Source organism: Dichomitus squalens (assembly GCF_000275845.1).
Source record: "Dichomitus squalens LYAD-421 SS1 unplaced genomic scaffold DICSQscaffold_67, whole genome shotgun sequence".
Taxonomy (NCBI): Eukaryota; Fungi; Basidiomycota; class Agaricomycetes; order Polyporales; family Polyporaceae; genus Dichomitus; species Dichomitus squalens.
This window is the reverse complement of record NW_006766949.1, coordinates 1-17596: the sequence shown is the minus strand read 5'-3', so window position 1 is coordinate 17596 and position 17596 is coordinate 1. Positions and strand designations below refer to the sequence as shown.

The 17596-nt window shown below is 54.9% G+C and overlaps 5 protein-coding genes across 5 annotated transcripts; 2 read left to right on the top strand and 3 right to left on the bottom strand.

The window, feature by feature from the left end:
* Positions 1 to 325: 325 nt before the first annotated feature.
* Positions 326 to 2582, top strand: DICSQDRAFT_70796 (general substrate transporter; the record flags this gene model as incomplete). Its single annotated transcript, XM_007370392.1, has 12 exons — positions 326 to 374; positions 434 to 492; positions 552 to 617; positions 673 to 684; positions 748 to 852; positions 906 to 968; positions 1021 to 1137; positions 1195 to 1562; positions 1695 to 1809; positions 1860 to 2033; positions 2100 to 2120; positions 2175 to 2582. The coding sequence occupies 12 exons, from the start codon at positions 326 to 328 to the stop codon at positions 2580 to 2582; spliced, it is 1557 nt and encodes a 518-aa protein (XP_007370454.1).
* Positions 2583 to 2749: 167 nt separating this feature from the next.
* On the bottom strand, positions 2750 to 4974 carry DICSQDRAFT_183583 (uncharacterized protein). Its single transcript, XM_007370391.1, has 4 exons — positions 3918 to 4974; positions 3429 to 3859; positions 3169 to 3355; positions 2750 to 3105 (listed from the first exon to the last, which is right to left on the bottom strand). The coding sequence occupies exons 1-2, from the start codon at positions 4026 to 4028 to the stop codon at positions 3629 to 3631; spliced, it is 342 nt and encodes a 113-aa protein (XP_007370453.1). The 5' UTR covers positions 4029 to 4974; the 3' UTR covers positions 2750 to 3105; positions 3169 to 3355; positions 3429 to 3628.
* A 2877-nt stretch (positions 4975 to 7851) lies between these two features.
* Positions 7852 to 10038, bottom strand: DICSQDRAFT_140902 (uncharacterized protein). The gene is made up of 4 exons (XM_007370390.1): positions 8772 to 10038; positions 8427 to 8586; positions 8309 to 8368; positions 7852 to 8244 (listed from the first exon to the last, which is right to left on the bottom strand). Exons 1-3 carry the CDS (start codon positions 9984 to 9986, stop codon positions 8328 to 8330), a joined length of 1416 nt encoding a protein of 471 aa, XP_007370452.1. The 5' UTR covers positions 9987 to 10038; the 3' UTR covers positions 7852 to 8244; positions 8309 to 8327.
* A 2974-nt stretch (positions 10039 to 13012) lies between these two features.
* On the top strand, positions 13013 to 14455 carry DICSQDRAFT_150191 (xylose isomerase-like protein; the record flags this gene model as incomplete). The annotated part of the gene is made up of 7 exons (XM_007370389.1): positions 13013 to 13296; positions 13354 to 13438; positions 13493 to 13623; positions 13677 to 13709; positions 13765 to 13850; positions 13925 to 14286; positions 14339 to 14455. The coding sequence occupies 7 exons, from the start codon at positions 13013 to 13015 to the stop codon at positions 14453 to 14455; spliced, it is 1098 nt and encodes a 365-aa protein (XP_007370451.1).
* Positions 14456 to 14636: 181 nt separating this feature from the next.
* On the bottom strand, positions 14637 to 15071 carry DICSQDRAFT_157701 (uncharacterized protein; the record flags this gene model as incomplete). The annotated part of the gene is made up of 2 exons (XM_007370388.1): positions 14637 to 14882; positions 14943 to 15071. 2 exons carry the CDS (start codon positions 15069 to 15071, stop codon positions 14697 to 14699), a joined length of 315 nt encoding a protein of 104 aa, XP_007370450.1. The 3' UTR covers positions 14637 to 14696.
* Positions 15072 to 17596: the final 2525 nt, after the last annotated feature.

The following is a 17596-nucleotide window of genomic DNA, read 5'->3' as shown; positions in this document are numbered from 1 at the left end:
TCACCCCCCACTACTCTAGCAGACCATCTGACATAGCGTTAGGCGGCTGGGTGGTGTTCTTGGCTGAGTTTCCCGGGCCGCTGGGAAGCGCGAGCCTTCGGATGGAATAAAGAACTTCACGTGGACTGGACCAGTACGTATTCTGTGATGGCCGTCTCCACTGGCCGGTATTCGCAAATCGAAGAGTGTAATGATATATCAGTTACGTCTGTCGCAGGCGGAGAGACTGCTTGTAACTATCGCGCCTGGGCTCTGTGCCTGACCCTCTAGGGTCCTCCTCACGTCTCAATACACCCAGTCCGGAGCCTGAGAGCTGGGAGTCAAGATGAGGATCATGTCGATACGAGGTAAATACCTAGTGTGGGCTATCACGGGTGCGTCGCTGTTCGCAGACTGCTTTGGGGAGTCGACGATACACAATGTGTGCGTGCAGCATGTTGTTGCCAGGCATTCCTATTACTGGGCTACGATCAAGGGGTCATGTCAGGCATTGTAAGCGACCGTTCCATTCATGGGTCTCTGTCCCGCTCTACCTAACCACTTCATAAAAGATCGGCGCAGAGAACCAGTTTGGCGAGGACTTCGGTCGTCCAGACCCAACTACGCAAGGAACTATCGTACGTCGTGGACTAGTCTAGTACCGATTCCTGAAGGCCGATGATGCTCTTGCAGGTTGCTATATACGTATGTCGGCTATGGCGGACATGCATGCATAGGTGTATTAACTGTAGCGTCCCGGGAATCCAGGATATCGGGTGTGCAATCGGTAGTCTGACAACGTTCTTCTGGGGAGAGAGCATAGGACGAAAGCGCATGATTATGGCTGGTGCGTTCACCATGCTACTCGGAACGGTATGCTCTCCTGGCGCTCCAGAGCTTTACCTCATGCTGATCATGCACCTCAGGCAATTCTCACAAGCTCTACCACGTTGGCGCAGCTATATGTGGGACGGATCATGACTGGGATTGTAAGATTAAAAAGCTGCTGCGATGCCATTCAAGAAACCCATACTTTCGCAGGGAAATGGATTCAACTCTTCGTCAATCCCAGTATATCAGAGCGAAATGTGCGGCGGCATGATCAGAGGAGCGCTTGTCTGTCTCAACTCGACGGTGACCATCATTGGCCTTGTGATCGTGAGTCTCGAAACTGTGGGAGGCTTTCAGCAACAGATTGACATGGCTGCGTACCAGGCTTACTGGCTAGACTATGGGATGTCCTTCGTCGGCGGTCCAGCACAGTGGCGACTACCCATCGGTTTCCAAGCTTTCTTCGCACTCTGTCTCTTCTTACAAGTTCTCGTCCTCCCTGATAGTCCACGTTGGTGCATGGCTCATGGACGCGGGGAAGAGGGCGCCCGAATCCTTGCTCAGCTGGAAGATCGTGACTCACCACATCACCCGGATGTCGTTGAGAAGCGTAAAGAGATCGAGGTCTCCCTTGCGCAAGAGAGTGCTGGGGGACCCTTCCGATACCGCGAGCTCCTTGAAGGCGGGCCTCTGGGCAACTTCAGGCGGATATGCCTGTGTATCGGCGTGAACGTCATGCAGCAGTTCACGGGGTGCGCCAGATACTAACCGCCATGCATACCGCTGCTTACCGGCCCCCTTCTATAGTGCCAATATGATCAAGCGAGTCTTGCAGGCACTCTTCATTGAGTCACGACAAACGAAGACTGACATGCATTTTGCAGCTACCTTGCGCCTATAGTGTACCACAATACGATGGGCCTATCAAGGAATCTCTCGCTTCTCCTGGGTGGCTTCACTGCTGTCACGTACATGCTTGCGTCGTTCATACCACTATGGGTAGGTTACCTTTGTATAGCTCTCAACCGTGGCTGACCCAGCATCGCCAGACCGTGGATCGGTTTGGACGCCGCTTCCTCTTGATGACGTCGGCAACGGGACTCTCTGTCTGCTACATCCTTGCGGCTACCCTTCTTTCAAGGAATACGAAAGGTGCAGCATACGGTGCGACAGCCATGATGTTCCTCGTCCAGATCTTCTTAGGAATTGGATATCTCCCAATCGTAAGCCTGTCGACTAGAAACAGTTGCACAAACCTCGCCTCTGATCGTTGTGTCGCGTTCATACAGCCATGGCTCTATCCCGCAGAGGTATCTCCTTCCCCTGCTCGAGTCTCCTGTCCGCGCTGAGTAGCATACGCGCAGATCACGACCACGCGCATTCGCGCCCGCGGCTCCGCGATCTCCTCCTTCTTCAACTGGATGTGCGTCTTCGCCGTCGTCGAGATGACCCCGCCCGCGATCGCGAACATTGGCTGGCGCGTCTTCATCATCTTTGCCATCTTCAACGCGCTTTGGGTCCCGCTCGTGTACGTCTTCTTCCCTGAGACGAAAGGGCTTGAGCTCGAGGACGTCGACCATATCTTCGAGAAAGGTGGTTTTACGGGCGGGGTGTGGAGCAGCCCGGGCGGACGGACGGTTGAGCGGAGGAGGATTGCTAGAGGCGTGGAGGACAGGGAGGGAGGTCCAGAGGAGAAATGGAAGGCGCAGGCGGATGTGCGGATTGAGGACAGTTCTGCTGTGAGAGCGGAGGCTGTGAAGGGCGAGAAGTAGTACGAAACATTGTGCTAACGGGCACAACAGTTATGACCTCAGCCTTTCTCTGTTGGACTGTACAACATGATATATATTCATTTTGTGATTAGACTCCCGCTTCCGATAGTGGCATACCCACGCACGGCCAAGAATGCAGGCCAAGAATGTATGCATCGCGTTCCGGGGATAAGGGCATCCTGCATCAACGGTATAGACACCAAGACTAGAAACTGACAGTACGAGACAAAGGCTATAGGGCTGACAAGAGACAAGGTAAAATATAACCGCCAAGGAGAAGGGTTCGCATACAGTAGATCAGCGAGTAGCAATGCTAGAACTTGAGACTGGGCTACGAAATCGAAGCGTAGTAAAGCGTAGTTGAGCAAGGGCCGGCAACAAGGGACGCAGTCTTATGGCGTGCTGTAGAAATATGAACTGTCGAACACGGTCTCGTCAGAGGTTGAAGATATAGACGTAGGCTGTAGGGTTGAAGGGTATGGTATTGTCGAGTCACCTCTACATGCTACTACGTGTGGTGGCACTACAATACGGAAGAACGTTAGCGATAACGTGAGCCGTCAGCAGGGAAGCTGCGGCAACGTACCAGGCGGTGAGCTCGAATCTGACATGCTCACGGATGATGTCGTGATGATGTTGCCAGACTTGCGTATTGGCGTAGCTCTTCGTTTGCGCCTGTGGTTGACGCAGCTTGAGCTGATACCTCGCTTAATGCAGCGTTGACAGGGACGACCATTGTTGCAAGGTTTCCTTGCCTCGTGACAGTGATTGCACTATGTACAAGTCCAGGATGCGAGTAAGCATTACCGCAATTCCCCTTGAGAGAGTCACATTCGGTCCACGTACAGCAACGTTCACTTTCCGACGTGCATGCCGTGGTGTGGCAGCCTCGACAGATGTTGACCCAGCGTCCGGTGCTGAGTCGACGATGGCTGTGCCCGCAGTCCCGGTAGCATTGTTATACGCGCTCGCTGAGGGAAGCGCCGGTATTGAGGGGAGAGGGACGGCAGGCGATGGCAGAGACGTTCCCGAGAAGCCGAGAAGATCTATAGGCAACCGTGCTGCTCAGCGACATGGCAGCCCGCTCGTGGAGTGATGGCACCTAGATAGTGTGAGACGGGCATAACGACGACGGGCCCGTCGAACACCGACGTGGGCTGTGTAGCGTAGACATGTGGGAACTGAGTCGCGACGGGGAACAGCACCGAAGACTGCATAGGCATCTGCGAATGCTCTTCCTGCGGCTGCGTCTGGTAGTTCGAATCCATGTGGGGGACCTGGAAGGGTTGAGTCATGGCGACAAGGAGCTTATAAGTGCCAGAAAGCGGGACGCACCACTAAGGTAGCGCTGCCGTCTACTTCCTTTCTGGTACGGACGCCAGCACATTCGAGAGCCTTCCATCGTCGTCCCCCAAAGGAAGCTGGAACGTGCGCACAATTTGACATTGACCGTGTGACTTTGCGGTCAAACTGCTGCGGCCACCGCCTTCCTATTGTGCCAAGATCGGCCGTCCGATGTCCATATCCCGCCTTGCCAAGATCGGATATTTGTGTGAAAAGACGGTAGCAATGAGGGAGACAAAGTGAGGAGTTCGGATAGAAACGAACGGGCAGGACAATGGCGATCCGATGATATATCGGGATATACTAGCAGCGCAGAAAAGCGGAATTTATCGCGTCCTCGGCCGTCTCTCCTACGGAGAATTGCCCACTCTAAGACAACGTGTTCCTCGTCAGACACAATTTATAGGGAAGAAGCACCATTCACAAGTTTTCTCCATCCTCTTCAAGCGATACCTTGAATGTTCACCCTCTGGAATCGTATATCAGAGCACGACATGCGGGCTTCCTTCCGTGATATAAGAGCACCATTACTGGGCTAAATTCGAGATATATGGAAGGATCCAGGTTGCAGACTTGGGCCCGTTTAAATGCTCAGTGAGGCAACACCTGCAGAAAGCGTTGAATTTATAGAGAATTTATAGATCAATACGGCTCTTAAAGGGCGGGCGGACTGAGCTCATATCAATACAGAGAAAGACCCAAGTTGTTGGAGGCAGCCAACAGCAAGGCGCGCCTAGATCATGATAGGCTGCCAGACATATGAGATGCAGACGCGATACCGAGGGCATATAAGAGGACCCGGTTCGTAAGAAGGAATTTCAAGGAGAGAATAGAAAATGCAGAAAGAAAGAAGACGAAGGCCGAGACGAACCGATAGTCCTGCTCTAACGCTTCCAACGGAAATCGAGATGAGAAGTACATGTACGCACTGAGATTCCAAGAAATCCATCTTTGCTCCAATCTAGCTGTAACACCGGACTCACAATGTGTTGCACCTCAAGAGCTGACGAGAACGGGCCGCTTGGGATTAGTAGAGAGTTCCTGTGAGACTTGTCCAAAACGGTGCATTTTCTGCAAGAGCCTCAGACCAGCGACGCTAGCGTATAACTCGACTAGAAGAAGATTCTTGAAGCATGGGGCGTCCAAGGCAGTAGAGGGTGTTGCTTGACGATAGTCTATATTGTCTCCGAGAGGGCAGCCACAGTTGAGAAGGGAAGATAGATCGGAAGAGCAAGGGGACCATAGATGTTCTGAGCAAGCGTATTGACAGTCGCGACAGGGGCGAGAGGCAGCGCTGTGGCTGTCAGGCGCCAGCCACGTGGAATGTGGGAGCGCCGCCACGCGGGAGCGCGGCTTTCTGGACTGAACCCATCCGAGGATGTCAATACTCCGAATGTTCACTCGCTCGTCAACAGCTCGTCTACTTGCGGTTATACTGCACCATTTTCCTCCTCTCCAAGTACTCTTAATCTAACACCCATAACTTCTGTATCTTCGCCACCAAGGGAGTACCGGTGTTCCCTCTCAATTAGGTGCTCAAGAGACAGCTGCGAGCAAGGCCCTACACACATGGCCAATCGCTCGATCAGCTATCGTCCTGCACATAGCGCTCTTTGGCATTAGTTCTATCGACGACATCCCGAAAGAGGTTGCCTCTCGAAGCTTTTTTCATGATCATTGCGGCTTTCAAGTCAGCCTCCCTGCATGTCTGTCTTTCCGAGGTATCCCAAGAACTACAGGAATAGATTATGGTATTGAACGACTCGGAGTGCAAGACCACCTCAATGACAATACGACTACCCGAGAGGACGCAGGTCAAGATATGTATACGACCATTTCGCCGCTTACCACAGCATCCTACACGGCCTGGTTGCGATCAACATGTATCCGCAATCGAAACTCTTCAATTAGTTGATCCCATCCTCTCCTGCTTCTGCGATGGAGCGTATGATGCAAGCGAACATCAAACTCAATTCAATTGCTCGATACTTATTTTGCGCTTTATAACGATTGCCTCCGCGACAGAGCGGAAGACATGTTAGTGGATTGCATACTTGTGGGGGAAACGTCCAGGTATGCGGCTCTGGTCAATTGGAATCATATCGCTGATAGCTCACTCTCGGTCTTCCGATGGGACGCCGTTCGCGCGGGGAACGTACGAGTGGATTGCGGAACGGTTGTTCACTGGGCTGGACTTTGATTGCTTCTACGTGTGTTCTCTTGCTTTTCATCTCGGCACAGTACTCTCTCTCACCTTGCTCTAGCTTGAATACGCCACAGACGATGCGGGGAGCATTGAGCCGTTGAGGTATTTCCCAAGAACAAGTACCTTGTACTCGACCCCGTCTCTACGAGATGCCAGAAGAAATGTACTTTCGTCCCGCTTGTCGCCGGTGGCTGAAACGTGGAGATAATCCTGGCGTAGCCCGAGGACCGAGCAGCGCTACGCGCGCGCATCATGCAGGCAGCAAACGTCATAGCGCACAGGGAGGTTCCGAGGCCGGTGGAGGAGGCGCTTGACCAGTACGTACATTTTTCAATACACGTTGACATTGCGGGCCTGTCCTGAGGGCTAGTTGGGTTTGTCGCTAGCTGGTGGTGCTAGGGTATCCATCAGCCCGCAATGCCACTTCGCGTCGCACTCGCGTCGCTTCGCTTGGATCACTCACGAGGTACGCGTCCTCAGATATGTCTTGCGTCACCGCATGAGCTAAGCGATCCTATGTCGGCGCACAGGACATGTTGAAGAAGCTGGAGCTGGTGAGGGATGTGGCGCGAGGGGTGGGGGAGGGGAGAATCCGCAAGTCGTAGCGTGCCTCCACTTCGATTTGCTCTCGTAAATCACGATGGTACTGACCCATCAGTTAGTCAACGAGGACTCCCCAGCCTGCTTTCACCTCATCAAACTGCCGACTTGAAGTTGGTGACCAAACTCTTCGCTTACCAGACCGAGCTACATGTTTTCCGTCACTATTTGTATTCTCGGTAAACAGCGAGTTTAGCTTTTGACCTCGCATCGCAAACGATACTGATGGTTTGGCCTCATGGCAGTTTGCGTGCTCGTGATATGATGACATACGCCGTACGCGGTGCGCGAGCTCTACGTCCGCATTCCTTGTCGATTTCAAAGTGGATCGACATCACCACAGACCCACTCGCAAGGTTTCGTATGTTTGGGCTGTGCATTGGAGCCTCTGCTGCTGGCGCAACTCATGTGACCGCGTCAGGTCCTCTCCAACTCCCCGAACCTCATCCTGCAAAGGGAAGTGGCCACTCAATCGCATAACCTAATCCCGTCACAGTGGAGCCTTATGCTTTGACTCAGTGGCCCGAGGGTTGGGAGCTCTGAATGCCTTCTCCAGCTCCAATGCTGCCAAGTGGCTCTCTCACTGGAAGCGTGTGCACTGGTGCGGGATCCACGGAAGACAGTGGTACATAATGACAGAGAGCCGACGGAAGGCCACTCTCCATCCGCTGATGCGCATGTGCTTAGTCAGTCTAACGTACAGAGAACCAAGTATCGTCGTCGAGATCACGAACGAGGTCTGCCTCGATGTCCACATCGCCGTCGGCCGCACTCAACCCGAGCACTAGTGCGCATGCCCCCCGCGCGTTCCACGTCTCGTCTCGGGACTCGCGGCGTTCAAGGACAAACCCACGCTGCCACTATTCGGCCGGTCAGCAGGCGCAGACCCAGGGTCACAGTGCCGTCTGCGATTGGACGGACGGCTTCCGGAGAAGAGCAGCGGGCGCCAGCTGCACCTGCGAAGCACAACGGAACTTCGCGCGAGAGCTAAGTAGGAGCTAGGAGCTAGGAGCCGGGCCACCGGACGCTCGCCCACGAGAAAGCCGCGGGGCATGGCGTAAGTGCGGGTTCTTACATAAACATGATGCTCGGAGGCCAGCTCACGAATGTCTATGTTGCGGGGTGGGAAAGGGGTAAGCATTATGGAGGGGGATATGGGACGCTAAGTCTACAAGAGGGACATCGAGGTGTCGTAAAAGTACAAGAGGGGTGGGGAGAGAAGTACAGAGGTATACGTACATGGACGATGGTGGAGATGGCGATGATGCAACGAAGCACAACACTGTCCAGGGATAGACATCGTTTGTGATGAGACGTGAGATGCGAGGTGAGATACGGGAGCGGGCAGCAATGAGTGGAGATGCGATCCAGTGCTGGGAACGATACAAGGAGAGTGGGAGTTTGCCAGATGGGACAAGAGCGGGAAACAAACAGGCGAAGAGTACATGCAACGGACAAAACCGACGCCATGGTGGCGTCGCTCGTAACAACGGGATCTATAGTTCCTCAGCGCTGCGCGGTGCCATTGGCGTCAGCACGGTCGCTCCAAGAAAATGAGACAGGAACCGTTACTCACCGTCACAGCGCCAAGTCAGTCATCTCCACGAGAACGGGATCCTCCCTCGTTCACCGCGCGCTTTGGGATGGCATGTGAGCGGGGCCCCCGACAGTATGTCTGCGATGCAACTGCTTACCCTGGCCGCTGGATCCGCGCGAGTCCACCGAACCAGAGCCACGGCTGAAGATGCGCGCGAAGAAGGCCTTCTTCGGGCTGTCGTTTGCCGACGAGGGCGAGCGCGGCGACCTAGGCGACGACTTGGGCGTCGAAGTGTACACCGTGGCGGCGTTCGGCACCTGAGAGTGGACGCACGATGTGAAGGCACGAGCTCGGTCAGCATCCACCCAATCTCCGTCAAGGTTAACAGAATGAAAGACATGAGGTGAACAGCGTCGAGCGATCGGGACAAAGGCCCGAGATCGCGCAGTACGCAGTGAACCCTGCGCCCACGTTGGGAGATCTGGGGAAACAGGATACTCACGATGATCTGGACCTTCTGACCGGGGGATGGGAGGACGTAGTATGTGCTGCCAGAGGTGTCGCTAGACGTCTCGCTTGCACTGAGAGAAGGAGTGGGCGATCGGGTGCGCGGATGATCTCGAGAAGAGCTCGGGCCGCGACTCCGCCCTCGACTCGACAAGTGTTCTGTCGTAGATTGAGCGCGCTGGCGCGACCGATGCGACGAGGACCCTTGCGAAGGGGGGAACGGCGTGGCACCAGCACGCGCCTGGGGAGAGTACTGCGTCGGTAGAGGGAATGGATCGGATCGGCTGTAGGCAATTCCTGGCGCGGGCGCGCGATGGTGTCCGTGCGACGAAGGAGAATAGACAATAGCCGGGGGTTGGTAGTTTGACCGCCCACCGTGCCTACCCGACGGCGCGTAAACGATCGCAGGAGGAGAGTACTGATAAGGGAGTCCAGACTGTACTCTAGACGCAGCCATGCCCGGCTTTTCGTAGAATCGCGAACCTCCGTTATGGTGTCCGGCTGGCTGTGAGTGCATCTGGGTAACGGTGGCGGGCGAAGCCGCGATTGGAATGGGTTGGTTGGGAGATGTAGCATGACGGGCCGTGGGCGCGTAGACGCTCTGGTTGGAGGTGTGAAGTTGATCTGCGAGGGGAGGAACTCTATCGTGGATCGAGGGTTGCTGGGGGAAGGCATGCATCTGCGTAGACGCTGCCGCCATGCGCTGAGAATCATCGGGCTGCCGCGACGGCAGGATACGTATGTTCTCGGGCGACCGTGAGGGACTAATCAGAGGTTGGCCCGAAGGGCCTGCAGATGCATACCGCGAACCTGAGGCGTAGGATAATGATTGAGCATGACGAGCAGGCATGGGAGGCATGTCCGCTGGCGCAGGAGGGGCGAGAGATCCAGATCTAGATCGGGTGTGGCGGGAGCTCGATTGCGCAGATGGTCCGCCCCTGCTGTGTGGCGAATGACTATGAGAGATGGGGATATCTGGACGGCCGTCTTCATACCGCAGTAGCATACGAGGTGGAACGGAGTGAGAGCTGGATGCGTCCGACTCGCTGGGGCCGTAGCTTAGGACGCCCTCCTCGCTGAGAACCGACGGTGGGGAGGACGGCGAAGCGAAGTTCAGGCCTGCACCGTGGACGTTGACCCAGTTGACAGTACGCTCCCTGGCAGTAAGGAAATCATGGATGGCCTCGGGATCGGTAGCGTACTCAGTCATCACGGGCTAGAGCACGAAAGGGAGAGGACAAAGCAGCGATGGTGTGGTGACAGCTCGAACAAAAGGGTAGAACGCCGAGGAAGATAAAGATACTTATACCCTCCGGGTGGGACATACGACCCAGGGCGGCGGAAGGGGACGAACTCTGTAGGGGCGGGGATTACTGAGGTCACCTCTGCAGTTATCGAAATGAATACACACGAATTGCCATCTCCAGGTTATCGAGCAGGAACGTGTTCCAGGCGAGGCAACCGCGCGCGCATGCGATTATCGAGAACCGGCTAGATTGCAGCCACAGCATTCGGGCGCCGACACGATATTCGCCCACCGTGCCTCCCCTCCGCCTCACTCCGCCTCACTCCGCCACGCGTATTTGCGGCGCTCTTTCCTCTCGTAGCTGTCTTCTGATTCCTATACCTCTGCAGGATAGTCTGCTTTCGCCATGCTCGGATCTCAGAAGCCTGCGACACAGCCAAAGACATCTGCGGTTCATGCCACTACGACAACTGTACTGTATGTATACCGTGGTGGCACCCACAATCGCACCGCCGACCGAACTCGTCTACATAGCCGCCCAAGCGGTACGATGTATTCCAGACGCCGAGCCCACGCTTCTAGGCGTCCCGGTTTCTCATGATCGGAGAATCTCTGAATCGCATGATCAGGCCAGTCCTGCTCTGAAGCTCCCGTGTGCCTTTCGCCGCCAGTCAGGGACGCCCGCTTACGCCCACTAGGACATTCGAGCGTACGCTGACGGGTGGCAGTTGAAATCCATCGAGTCGTCGATGTCGGCTCGGCTTGTAGATAGATTGTTGTTCTTGACAGACATCCAGGAGGCGCGAGAGATAACTCAGGTAACCCAGAAAATTTACCGAACTCGTTCATCTGGGAGATTTCTGACTCATATCGCCTGCAGGTTTTCATTTGACACGCCAGCGGTCATCAAGCTCGGGCCTGACAGCGGGATGCTCGTGGGGCTGTCCGGTTACCTCCTGAGACGGGCAGGCCTGCGCAGGTAGGTAGGGCGACCACCTTTCCGACGTCGTTTTTCGGCCTCGTGTACTGACCGTTCGCTTCACCCTCCCTTCGTTGCAGGGTGTATCGAGTATCGTGGATGCACGCACACGATCCTCCCGCTGTCAAGCCTAATTACGCCACGTAACGCTAGGTTACTTTCGCGCGTCCTGTCTCCGCAGACTTACCGCCTCGGTGTCGGTACCGTCTCTTTCCTATCTCGGATAAGCCCTCCGGATCACCAGACATCGCTGGTCGGAAACTGTCTGGACACGGTCAGCTCTCCTTGGATATACATTCAGCGATACCTAGGATTCTTGGAAACGGTCCGACTCGATGCTCGACTTTGAGCTTCTCCTGCCGTTCTTGTGTCTTCGGTTCACACAGATCGACATGTGATGGCTCGTGGTTCTCATTTGCCGTCTCGTGAGCGGCGATGACATCGCACTGCCTCCAGTCTACGAAAGCCTATCCAAGGACAACCTGTAAGTCCTATACGCGCAATAGTATCTTGCCTTTTACATCACAAGGACGCTAACTCATTAGCGCAGAGATGGTGCAGGAGAAGAGAACGGCCGCAGTGCGATGCAGCATAGATAGCGTTTTGGCAGAAGCGCCGAAGGAGACCCACAGGTCTCCTGCTACTGCGGTACGCATGGCGCTATACAAAACTTTCATATGAACATAATGAACAGAGCTTCTCAGATGTCCAGCGGTTCCTGAGCCGCGGAAGCAAAGTTAGTCTTTTCCACGATACATTATCAACATCCCGGTTCGCCGCAGGTCAAGTCCAGCCCTGTGTCGCTCGCCGCATCGGCTTCGCAGGACCGTCCCTTACGCCCGACCACGTCTTCTCTACTTCATCCGCAACGCCCCACGCTCTCCTCGGCGTCGACGGCGTCGTCTCTAGCTGGTAACAGTGGCCACGCACGGACTCCCCGTGAAGTGGCGACACGCCTGGCGGCCGCTGCGACTTTGCCTCGTTTTTCATTCCCAAGCCTTCGCGAACCCATCGCGCCGCGTGTTCTGTCACTCGCTCTGAATACCCCATGGGCTGGCCGCGCTTCCACGTGGCGGACTGGAGTCTATTTGTGCTGCGCTGAACCTTACGTCCGTTCAGCCTGTGGTCGTCGAGTGCTTTGCGATCCACCTCCCACTTCTTGTCCGCGTCACTCTGCTGTTGTGGTCTAGCTGTGGTCCGGTCCTGTCTTCTCGTGTGCTTCCGACTGGTCGGGGTTCCGATCCTGACGTCCTCATCGGCATGTCCGGGAGCGCGCGCTTTGTTGTGCTTCGGGTGCTTCGACGCTGTCTTTTCTCGGGATCCCCAACACTGAGGGTGCCACCTTCACAGCCCACGCCGTTGACAGCATTGTCTTGTCGCTGTTGACTCCATCAGACTTTGTGCCATCAGGTACGTCACGCGCAAGACATCATCCGTCTGTATCCTCCTGATTGGGGATATTGGTACATCCCTGCTTGACGGAAGTCCGTTGATCTTGTCCTGTACCTGACACTTCAACACTTTGGCTCGCGGTTCCGCTTGCTGTACATACGGGACTTATGTGTAGTTATGGAGGTTCTTAACGGGCACATTAGTAAGTACGCTATCAAACCTTTAGGATCCTTCAATTACTCAATTTCTCCTATTCAGGCATCACGAATAGTTTCACGGGCGAGATGTTAATTATGACATTCAATTCATGCTATTCGATAATAGTTTATTCAGTACGTATCTCGCTCAATATCCAGTTTCGTAGGCCCAGTGCTTCCTTGGATAGCATTCGGTCAGTGCGGCCCGTCCAGGCTGCAAGTATGCCTCCGGTTGACAACCTACTGCCTCTGGGCGTCTATTTTGAGCGCGTGAGTACGTTGAGTAGTGACTGACGTCATTGTACGCTCATGGAGTCCACCTACTTAGCATACAGCAAGCCCGTTGCAGCGGCCACTCTCAGTCTCAGTCTCTTTACTCACAACACAAAGCCACCTTCTCGTCTACCGTTGATCTCATTCAGATGTCCTCCGCGCCGGTCGCCGTATCTGTCGCATACTCGACAGATTCTGCCGGTATGAATCCTTCGCACACGCTCCCAAACAAGCTTCGCGCAATTGCAGAGGCGGGATTCAACCAAGCAGAGCTAGGATTTCCGGATCTCGAAGCATATGCGGAACAAGAGTATCCTGGTTATAAGCAGCTTGACAGGAGTGGGAAAGGCGATATCGACAAGCTAGTCCAGGTTGCCGAGAACGTCAAGAAGCTCTGCGATGACTTACACCTGACAATACTCGCTGTACACCCGTAAGCTTCACTTTTCTCATTGAAATGTCATGGCCTCTCATGAAGGCAGCGCTGTAGCTTCGACAAATTTGAGGGGTATCAGGATTCAGCTAAGAGAACCGCCGGTTTCGAGAAAGCTGCTGCTTGGTTCAGAGTGCTGAAGGTAAGACCGTTTTCCTTCCGAATCCAGCATCGTACAATCTCAGCATCTCTACAGGCTCTTGGGTGTGATCTGCTACAAGTAGGTTCGACGCCTGACGAGTCTACCAGCGGTGATTATGACGTCATCTCCGGGGACTTGAGGCAGCTCGCAGACGAAGCTGCGGCTCAGGAACCTCCCATCCGCATGTACGAGTTCTCACTTCTAGAACCGTCCGAATTGATGACCGAGATCCCAATAGCGCTTACGAGCTCTGGGCTTGGGGTGCGCATGTGTACGTCACGTCGGTCTAGACCTCATATGAAGGTCTTCGCTCACCAAGCTCATAGAAACCGTTGGGAGCATGTCTGGGAAGTCTGCAAGCGCGTGGATAGGTCCAACTTCGGGTTATGCCTTGACACATTCCAAATCTGTTGTGCGTCGTTCGGAGCAATCACGTTTCCTCGGAGCGTCCCACATTGCTTGGCTGACGTCCATCTTGCTGCCTAGCCCGCGACTACGCTGACCCGACCTCCGCCAACGGTCTCCTGCAGGATTCCCCTAGCGGGTCTGCCCTAATAGAGCTTTCCTCTTCGCTGAAGGCGCTCGCGACCACCATCCCTCCAGAGAAGATCTTCTACTTCCAGATCTCAGACGGCTCGCACAAGGTCAAGCCGGACGCCTTGAAGCGGACCGCGGCAGAGCAGGGCATTAGTCCGCTGTACGCGTGGTCTAACGCGTGGCGCCCTCTCCCATACATGGACGAGGTGTGCCCGAGAGAGGACAAGCAGAGTTGGGGCGGGTACCTGCCCGTTCTGGACGTGTGCGACGCGGTCCTGAGGACCGGCTGGAGGGGACCGTGGTCTTATGAGGTAAACGCATCGACTGTCTCGCCGTGCCTTCGGTACTTGACGAGCGTTGCAGGTGTTCTACGAGGAGGATATGTCCGAAGATGACCAGCAGATTCCCACGAAGTGGGCGACGGCGGCGGCGAAGAGCCATGACGTATTGGTGAAGGAGCTGAAGCAACGCGGATACTAGAGAGCATATCCATGACACATCGATCATATTCGACAGTAGTCGAAGGAACGTCTTGTGCAGATCGCCAAACATAGAGGGCTATCGTAATGAGAGGTCTCCAGCAGTGTGCGAAGCAATGAAGGAAATATGTACGGTACACAATGCTGCGTGGTGCGTGCAACAAAAGGGCTCATATCAAAATTCGGTGCCAGACCATAGCTGAGGCTCGAGGATCCATAGCCGTGCACGGCCCTTACCCAGTCTACAATCCATCAGTAGAAGACGATGAAAACAAGTTTAGAAGACGCACTACCCAGCCGTTGGACATATGGGTAGCTCTCCTCGATTGCTTTCGGAGAGGATACTTGCATTCCAACCCGCGCTTCGTGCAGCGTCCGCATGGGCGTCCTTCATCGCACGTTTTCCGGACTTCGTGGCAATTGACGCACTTCGGTGGCGTAATCTCGTTACCCCTAAGCCAAATAATGTGCAGGAGTAGACTACCCACAGCGATCTTACGGCCTCCGACTCGCCGCGAAGGCTTCATGACCGGCGCTACTGGCTGCGCAAGAGGCATTACATCGCCAACAGCCGCAGATCCCGTGGGCATATGCATATCAGGAGGTCGAGACATCATCAAGTCGACCGGCGAAGGTGGTTTCAGGTTCTGGGGAGGGGCAGTATTGCGAACTGGGTCGCCGAAAAGCAGATCTGTCAATGTCATGATCACTGGTCAGCAGGAGTGTCGGAGCGTGCACTGGGCACTCACCGAGATACTCTGAGATGGGCAAGATGACATATGGTCCGCCGCTCAGTTGCATAAGAGGAGTTGAAGGATGATAATTGATAGTGGGAGCTTCGAATGTCTCTGCCAGGCTACGGGGGATGTTGGGGGGGTCCAACGACATGCATAGTGTGTGTGGAAAGACGTTATGGTCTGGGAGAAAGGAGGGAAGATTCGCCATGTTGCGAGTATCGTTGGAGCCACTAGCAGCGTAGGTGGAGATCGGGAGGGGGATTCGTTTACTAGTTCCGGTGCTTCAACTAGCACAATGAAGGTAGGGTCTTTTATGTAGGAAGGTAACAGGCACCCCATAAAGATGCCGCCGAGCCTTCGAAGGGTCATCGCTAGCCGAGTACTAGGATGCGGCATCCGCCGAGTTGGGGTTTGCTGAGGTACGGGAGGTCCCGAGATGCGTGAATAATAAGCGAGGGGATGGGAGCACCCGAGCGATGCTGAGTGGGCGAATAAGTAGAAGTCGCTACGACAGGGCCCCACCCATACGGCATGAGCGCGACGCCGGTGCGGCGGGTCCCGAGCAAATGTGGCTGAGCTTAGGCACGACAATGCCGGATAGCATTATGTGAGCGGGAACATCGCAATTGAATGTACGACATTCCAGCCGAAACACGGCGTATGGCGAGTCCAGAAGACATGCAGCGCTCCCGGAGAGGTCCGACACTACATAGCCGACGCGCAGAATCTGCTGGAAGACATGACCGAATCGGAGGCTGCTATACTTATATCTGACCATGGCCATGGTCAGCCTGCTGCAGCAATTTTGAGTAGCCCGATTGGTTGTTAGGGACCCACTTGGCCAGTCTGGCTGCTGTGTATCAACACGATTAGCTTAGTTGGAATACTGACCAAGCGACAACGCCTGAGATGAAGCACGTTGTAGCGTTTCCAAGATGGTCCCGTGTCCCATTTGTAACAGCGCGTATATGTGGCATGGTGCGCATCGCGGCGGAGAATTCCGAACCACGTAGTGCCTTCGACAGGTGCGGGAAGGTGGGAGCGACAAGACGGCCCGAACTGAGCTACACGGGTCAGTGCTAGTGTCATGGGCATCTGTTGGTAATACGACAGCGAGACGCTCACCACATCGGCATCCCCCATATGCTTCCCAGCAGCTGTCAAATTCTGGCAAAGTGAGTGATATGGGTTATTGAACATGCGCAGTATCAGCTATGGGTCTTTGTCATAGGACCTGGCAGGGAGTCTGAGGCGATCACGCACGGCCCTGCCCGCGCAGCGCTGGCCCAGCACGGGACCAGAGCCAGCGAACGACGAAGGTAGAGCCCCGAACCGTCGAAGAGAGCGAAGGGAGTCATTGATCCACAGTATACGATATCTGATATCAGCCCCGTCGCAGGGGTACCAGTCTTCCTCGCAGTTGATGGTTAGTCGTTTGTGAATGCATACTGTGAAGCGGTGAGCCATGTGGGGGCATAGGGAATTCCAGAATGGGGAGGTGCTGTCAAGGCAAACCTTGAGCTTAAACGTTACGAGACCGAATGCTCTGTTTGCCTCGTCCGTAGTCTCCACCCTCGTCCACCGCTCGTCCCGGTCATAACTCTCGCGCTTCCATGGCGCTTGGGTCCCCTAGCAATGTGTGCCGGGCTCTCCTTACCGACGGCAAGACGCGTTGTTCTGTAGCGCTGCCCTTCGAAGGACTTTCATGCGCTACGCATCGCACGGCATATGACGCAAGTTACCAGAACTACAAGGAGGCCGAGAGAGAGGTGGAGGAATCACGCAAAGCAGCGCGCCTGAGCCGACGCGAGGTCAGACGTCTTCTCCTGCACGAGATAGATCCGCGCATGCAGAAAGTCCGCGTGCATGTGGACGCGCTCTCGAAGGAGCTAGCGCTGCGGGAAGAACACATTTTACGTTTCATCGGGACCCGTGAGTGTTATAGTCTCTCGTAGAGACGTTCTAAAGTCATGTTGCTCCAATATGCGCGCATATAGCCGACATAGGACATTGCCAGAGACTCGAGAGACTGAGAAGACAAGTCACTCACCATTGTGGGATTTTGCAAGCCCTCCGCGAGCGAAAACGAAGGCTTTGCCAAGGTACCAAGCGATACACCCCTGCTCGTCGTACGCTAGGCACAAGTGGTTCGCGAGTAGCTTCTCCTGTTGAACAGGCGCTGGTTTACACAGCTTGCCTAACACAGCCGTCACAAGATATGGAACGGCACAGCCGGTTACTGCAATAACCGAGGCTGTACTACTCATGTGGTACACACACAGCTTCGCTGTGTACGCACTGCTTCTCTGTGCGACTGTGCATCCTGGGAATGTACTGTATAGTACTACGTAGCCACAGATGTACAGTAGTATATATAGGGGACCTCTCGTACCCCCAATCTACAG

Bases quoted from the DNA above. Each gene is read 5' to 3' on its own strand.
- DICSQDRAFT_183583 (XM_007370391.1), bottom strand. From the start codon at position 4,028: ATGTCAAATTGTGCGCACGTTCCAGCTTCCTTTGGGGGACGACGATGG. The intron at 3,860-3,917 runs GTGCGTCCCGCT...CAACCCTTCCAG, and splicing joins ACGGCAGCGCTACCTTAGTG to GTCCCCCACATGGATTCGAA.
- DICSQDRAFT_140902 (XM_007370390.1), bottom strand. From the start codon at position 9,986: ATGACTGAGTACGCTACCGATCCCGAGGCCATCCATGATTTCCTTACT. The intron at 8,587-8,771 runs GTGAGTATCCTG...GTCCACTCTCAG, and splicing joins GTCAGAAGGTCCAGATCATC to GTGCCGAACGCCGCCACGGT. The intron at 8,369-8,426 runs GTAAGCAGTTGC...GCCATCCCAAAG, and splicing joins GCGCGGATCCAGCGGCCAGG to CGCGCGGTGAACGAGGGAGG.